At 36.8% G+C, this 6,553-nt stretch overlaps 1 protein-coding gene across 2 annotated transcripts; it reads left to right on the forward strand.

Moving 5' to 3' along the window:
• The first annotated feature begins 1,292 nt into the window (after nucleotides 1–1,292).
• Nucleotides 1,293–6,137, forward strand: LOC144566299 (uncharacterized). Of its 2 annotated transcripts, none has more exons than XM_078316293.1 (5): nucleotides 1,293–1,819; nucleotides 3,221–3,375; nucleotides 3,600–3,914; nucleotides 4,608–4,777; nucleotides 5,675–6,137. In XM_078316293.1, the coding sequence occupies exons 1-5, from the start codon at nucleotides 1,490–1,492 to the stop codon at nucleotides 6,004–6,006; spliced, it is 1,302 nt and encodes a 433-aa protein (XP_078172419.1). In that variant the 5' UTR covers nucleotides 1,293–1,489; the 3' UTR covers nucleotides 6,007–6,137. The 2 variants fall into 2 exon arrangements, with proteins under 2 accessions (XP_078172419.1, XP_078172422.1); XM_078316296.1 differs by having other exon boundaries at nucleotides 1,301–1,819; nucleotides 3,251–3,375.
• Nucleotides 6,138–6,553: the final 416 nt, after the last annotated feature.

Genomic DNA, 6,553 nt, shown 5'->3' on the forward strand with positions numbered 1-6,553 from the left:
GTAGAAATTATGGGAGCCCATTTAGTATTAGAATGGGTCCGAATCCCTAAAGTAATTAAAAATATGAGTTTTGAATTTGAACTGTTCAATTAGAATTGGGATTAATCTGTTTCGAGATAAAATTTACGGAATCTCTATTATAGTTGTGCAGTTTCTTATAGAATGGTCCGAGTTCCAACTCAAAATTCGAGTTACTTTAGAGACGAATTTGAGCTGTCGCCTCGCCCACGAATGGTCTGGTCAACAGTCAACTGGGTGCTTTGACAGGAGGCGGGACTACAGGAAACAGTGCATCGACTTTACAGGATCACCATTCACCACGTTCTCTTTCTCAACCCCTTTAATTATTTGCATGAACATAAACATTGTGTACTTATCCATGACTGCACTGTCCCCTTCACTGGGACACGTATCCTCTGCATTAACGTACCGTTTGAGTTAATTTCTGAACCGTACGATCAGAATTTGGGCCAATCCGTTCCAAGCCTATAACGCACGGGGCCCTTTAATAGTTGTACAGATCTCAATCGGACGGTCCACATTTTAACTCAAAATTTGAGTTAATGCAGAAGACATGAATTCCCTTCACTGGGACCATGCTCCTCCACTTACTCCTTCCATCACTAAAACTTGTTATATATAATCAAATATGTCACCACCTTAGTTAAAATTTTCTGGTTTCTTAATTATCAGGGTCAGGACTCAGGACTCATCAGGAGCCCGTTTGCCTCGTTATTATCAACAAAATCAATAACCCCACGTGCGGTGTTACTGTTCGTGTTCTTAGATCTGATGGATCTTTTGAAACTCTAATTCATATCACCAACTGAATTCTATCTCCAACTGAATTGGTTCGAATCTAAACAGAAATATTATGTTACCTAGGAGGATATTATGTTATCTCTTTGAAAGAAATAATTTTGAACAAGTGGCTCAAAAACAATATAAGCAAGAACGAAAACTGGTGAAAAACTAATTTAGTACACCTGAATGTAGGATTTGATCCCATGCAAATTGGACTGCTTTGCAAATAGGTAGTTCCAAGTTCCAAGTTCCAAGTTCCAAATCAATAACCCGCTACACTGAGTCTATGCTAGGTAGTCTCTAATAGTGGGAGCCACTGTGTTTAATGATTTCTCGTTGACCCGCCATACAAAGAAGCTGTAACAGTAGCGAGGATTGAGATTCCAAAGTGCGCGCCATTCTTTCCGGTTCAAAATAAAGAGAAGTTTGAAACTGTCAACTTATCAACTCCCCAGACCAGACCCCAGTCTACTCGAGACCGCCCATTAACTCCCCCCACGCTTCCATACAGTGATACAGTATCTTGCTCTGTCACACCGCCAGATCTCCTGACCGATTGCGACCTTTCATCCCCTTTCCCCAATTTCCTCTCTTCCCATCAACCTACACATAAAATGATAAAATAAACAAATCCATACACCTTGACCTCGATGCCTCTGCTACTCTCTCTCCTATCGCATCAGCTATGATCCCATCTGACGATGTCACCGATGCGCTGCCTTTTGAAGAAGAAGTAAACACCGGGGTTGACGTAGAGAAGAAGGAGAAGAAGAGGCACAAGAAGAAGAAGCGGAGGAGAAGGAAGATAGTCACGCCCGAGGAAATATCCGCTTTTAAATTCGTGCGTCACTGGGTGTTTCCTGATCTAGCAACGGATGAGGATGATGCGGAGATAGAGTTGTTGTCAGGTAATAAACGAGCGGGTCGGATCCTGTTCGATTTGCATTCGCATTCGAGCTGCAGCGATGGTTTCCTCTCGCCGACGGCTCTGGTGGAGAGAGCTCATAGCAAAGGGGTGAGCATTCTGACTTCTCTCCTTTCCTCGGTATAAGTGTTATATATATTAAATTTTGATTCAGTTTCTCGAGAATTTTGTCTGGTGCACTGCATTGTTTTGTTCGAGATGAATCATATGATTCATGAGATGAGATACCCTTTTTTGTGATTCCCGTCTCCTGTCTTTTGGTGCACATAATTTGTTGCGCGCTCTCTTGGAGTCAATGCTGTGGGTCTTTTAAGAAACCTTCTTTTGCTTCTGTTTAGAAAGTCCTTGATTGTATCCCAATTATTCTCAAAAAAAAAAGAAAAAAGAAAAAAGAAAAAAAAGATTGTATCCCAACTTTAGGAGGAGCGCATTTGGGGAAACTGTAATGAATCTGCTCGTCTAGGCTTTGACCTAAAAAAAACAAAAACAAAAAACAGAGAAGAAAAAAAGCACACACTGCAAGGTCTACTGGAAGCCCAACGCTCTTTTTCTTTGGGGTCCTGGTATAAATTTGTAATTTATTTATGATATAAACGGATAGTTTCTATCCTATTTTACCAAACTGTTAGCAGCTTTAGCATATTTTTCTCTTTGTACTAATAAAAGTGTAGGCATACAAATGTCAAACTCTGAACAGTTCAAGTTTGTTAACAACCAAATTTTGTACTAGTGCAATGACCTCAAACAATTATCTCAATGCATGATGCATTCCGATGTGGATTTTAGTTTGCCTAGATTCTTGCGTGAATATAGCATTGCAAAATGAATAATGGTATTTGAAGTTACCTTATTCTTTTTCATTTTTCATTTTTCCTTTGTTCGTAAGCTACACCCAACCCTTTACCAAATTTACTTCTATATCTTTCGGGAAACTTGTATAGTCTATTGAACAATTAAAACAAAACTTGAATAAATTTTCCTCAACCAGGTGCAACTGAACCAAAGCTAATCTTTCCAATACTGAAATTCACTTTGACCGAAAATTTTAATTCTGTTGTTTGATATTAGTTTAGAAGCTTGTGACTAGGGGGGAAAAGCCTTGGTAGAGTCAGGTGTCAATATTTGACAAAATATATATAATATAACAACAAGAATGGGAGAGTATCCATGACCGATACTGTCGGTATACTCTTGCAGGCTAATAGAAAAAACACATTTCTGCCAGTATACCCTCGCGGAAAGTCAATTTTATCCTCGCGGATACTCTCCCATTAGCTAGATCCACTTCCCTAAGGTCATATTTAGAATTTGAATGCTAGTTGCTAATATCTAACATACACTACTTCAATTATGTGAAATGTTCTTTCTTTAAATATCAGAACTAAAAGGTTTTATTCAACAGAAGCCCTTTCTAAATCTGATCCTGTTTATATGCACCTTATTAGTTACATCTCCGTACTACTTTAATTAGCTCTCTTTAACACTACACAGCATAATCGGATAATTACATGCTCAGAGCAGGTAAAGGTTCTTGCACTGACAGATCATGATACAATGGCCGGCATTACTGAGGCAATAGAAGCAGGTCGAAAACTTGGTATCAAGATCATTCCTGGTGTAGAGATCAGCGCCTCATTTTTCCCAAGGTACTCCTTTATATTTTCCTAAATTCTTTCTTTTTAAATTACACTTTCATCTTTGCCAAGAAAGCATCACATTTAATACTAATTGCAGGCAACAACTATTTAAATTACCCGAAAATTGCACTCCTGTATATATATTACATGTAAAACATTAGTGTCCTTACGAGCCTGTACTTATAATGTATTATCAGCTAATAAAGAAATCCATCTTGGAATTCATTTACAAGGGAACAGCATGAAATGGACGAGCCAGTTCACATCCTGGCATATTATGGCAGCTGGGGACCCACCAAATATGACGAATTAGAGACATTGCTGACCCACATTAGAGAAGGTCGCCACCTTCGTGCGAAGGAGATCTTGTCAAAGCTAACCCAACTCAAAATGCCACTCAAATTCGAACAGATTTCTAAAATAGCAGGGATCGGGGTAGCACCAGGTCGGGTGCATGTTGCACGTGCCATGGTCGAAGCAGGATATGTCGAAAATTTAAGGCAGGCGTTCAGCAAATACCTCTATGATGGTGGTCCTGCATACGCCACGTAAGTTACTATTTCCAATATTTTATCTTAATTTGTGTTATGCAAGTGAAACTAGGGGTGTTCGAAACGTTGGTTCGGTTACAACTAAAATAGAAAAAGTCAAATCAAAATTTTATTCGGTTTTCAAATATCTAACTGAACCAATCGAATTAAACTTGTCAACCGAATAACAACTGGACAAAAAAAAAACCGATGTAAATTTCGATTTGTTTGGTTGACTGAAATAAGATAGATTAAATTTCAGAAGGTCAAAACTTACTATGTACACAAATAAATTTAATAATCTACAAATTAATATCAAGGTATATATCAATCGAACCGAAATAAGAGAGATTAAACCCAACCAATTATAAAAAACCGAAGTAATTCAATTAAATATTAAGTAAATTTCGGTTTGTGTGGTTGAACTGAAATAAGAGATTAAACCACCTAAATTTAAAAATCGAAGTAATTCAAAAATTTAATCGAACTGAACCATTTAATCCAGAAATTATCGGTTTGGTTGAAAACCAAATAAACCGGATCCAATGAACACCCCCAAGTGAAACCCAAAATTTCTCATATCTGCAACTTATTGCAGTAGGCAACTAGCTGTTAGGGTAAAATATGGAGAAGTACCTTGATGATAGCTTGTTTTCATTTTATTCTATTCTTCTTGGAGATTGCATTAATTTTTTCTTTATTTATGTGTAGTGGCAGCGAACCGCATGCAGAGGAGGTTGTTAAATTGGTTTGTAGAACCGGAGGTGTTGCAGTTTTGGCGCATCCTTGGGCCTTGAAAAATCCTCTTGCGATTGTAAAAGATTTAAAGGATTCTGGCCTTCATGCAATTGAGGCTTATCGAAGTGATGGGAAGTTATCAGGTATTACCGCTTTGAGCTTGAATTATACTGGTACGGCAGGCTTGAGATGATGCATGTTAAGGGTTAACTAGATTTTGGAGCAATATAGACCTGAATGTACAGTATATGCAAATAAAAACAAATGGTCCTAATGCATCTTAATATTTGTATGGATTGTCCTTGAATGTATCATCCATTTTTCATTTTGTTCCTAAGTTCAAAAGTTTCCTTTTTGGTTCCATAGCAACACCATTGCATAGTTGTTAGATATGGTACAACTTGATGTTACTTAAGGACCAAGGACCCAAATGGGAGCTATGAAACATTATGGAAACAAATCTGCTGGAATCCATGGGAATTTCACGGACCCTGAAATTCTCAATCCAACCATCTATATATTTTGTGATTTGTGCATAAAATTCTATCTGCTTTGAGATTCTTGTATGGAAAAACTTAAATGTTTGGATTTGGAATTTCAGCAGATTTCATTTCAACATTAAGGACTCGAATGGGAAGTTGTGATAATTGGGGTCCATTGTATAATTTATTAATTTGTAATATCCTGCATGTTTGTAAATTTGAAAATCAGATCCAACTGTGAAGCAAGATTATATTAAACAAAAAATAGTCTAAATAAACCCTGTACCTTTTTTTTTCTCTAATTAGCTTGAACAAAAATAGCTCTTTATAATCTGTACGCATGGACGCTGAAACTAAACCGATGTACAAATTTGCTTGTCTTGCCTTTTACTTCAAATTTAGTCGAAAGGGGCAGAATTGTCCATGATATGGTTATGTAACCTCTGTGTATTTTTCATCTCTTGAAAAACAAAATGAAAGATACAAAAAGTATAGCTTAGGACTGTTCGAAATGTAAAATGGAAAAGACCCTTAATTGATGAATCATTCTGCAAACAGGACTTAGTGACCTTGCCGACGCTTATGGGCTTGTGAAGGTTGGTGGGTCCGATTTCCATGGACGAAGTGGGTGTCAGGAACCTGACCTTGGAAGCGTCCACCTACCTGTAATTTCTATTTTTGAGTTCTTGAAACTGGCACAACCCATTTGGTGCGAGGCGTTGCGTGATATTCTAACCTCTGATACGGATGGAGAGAAAAAACCGCAGTTCTATGACTCAAAAGAACTTGAGTGTTTTTCTTGCATAATTTCTGACAAGTCATGCCATGATTGCCGGGAGATCGAGCTTTTAGGAAAGAAGCTCTCTTTTGTGACTGTTGCTAGTAGGTAATTTTGGATTTGAATATGTAACTGGATTGTATGTTTTGTTTCTGCCCCTTTTGCCTTTATGTATTAGCTTCTAAATGGTAAGAAAGAAAGATTGTATAATTTGCCTGATTAATATGTTTGCCCTGATGGCTCTAATTAAATGAACATCACAATCCAACTCGACATGAACTGAATTTACATAATTATATTTAGTAAATTGCACCCACATTTCTCATTTCGACACTTTGGTCGTTAAATTTTTTAATTTTATAATGGCGTTAAATTTTTTTCATTTTATAATGGCATTTCTGATACGTATATACATTATTTGTAATTAGTTTATGATATCAAGGACGTTGATTTTAATATCTATTTAATCAAATATATGATATTGTGGATAGTAATACTAATAGCATGATTGTTTTTTCCCCCGGTATTTGTAATTCTAACAGCCTAGCCTAGCAATAAACTACAGTTCATGAATTTTTTTTTTTTTTTTAATAAAATTACCGGATAAATTTGATACGGATCGATAACTTTATAAATTAAAATATGGAATTGATATTTTA

The sequence above is a fragment of the Carex rostrata genome, chromosome 15 (assembly GCF_964058835.1).
Source record: "Carex rostrata chromosome 15, lpCarRost1.2, whole genome shotgun sequence".
In the NCBI taxonomy this organism is placed as follows: domain Eukaryota; kingdom Viridiplantae; phylum Streptophyta; class Magnoliopsida; order Poales; family Cyperaceae; genus Carex; species Carex rostrata.

What these genes read in the sequence shown, in the direction of transcription:
- LOC144566299 (XM_078316293.1), top strand. Translation starts at nt 1,490, where the DNA reads ATGATCCCATCTGACGATGTCACCGATGCGCTGCCTTTTGAAGAAGAA. An exon ending in AGAGAGCTCATAGCAAAGGG is followed by an intron (nt 1,820 to 3,220) that starts GTGAGCATTCTG and finishes AACACTACACAG; the next exon opens with CATAATCGGATAATTACATG. An exon ending in AGCGCCTCATTTTTCCCAAG is followed by an intron (nt 3,376 to 3,599) that starts GTACTCCTTTAT and finishes TTCATTTACAAG; the next exon opens with GGAACAGCATGAAATGGACG.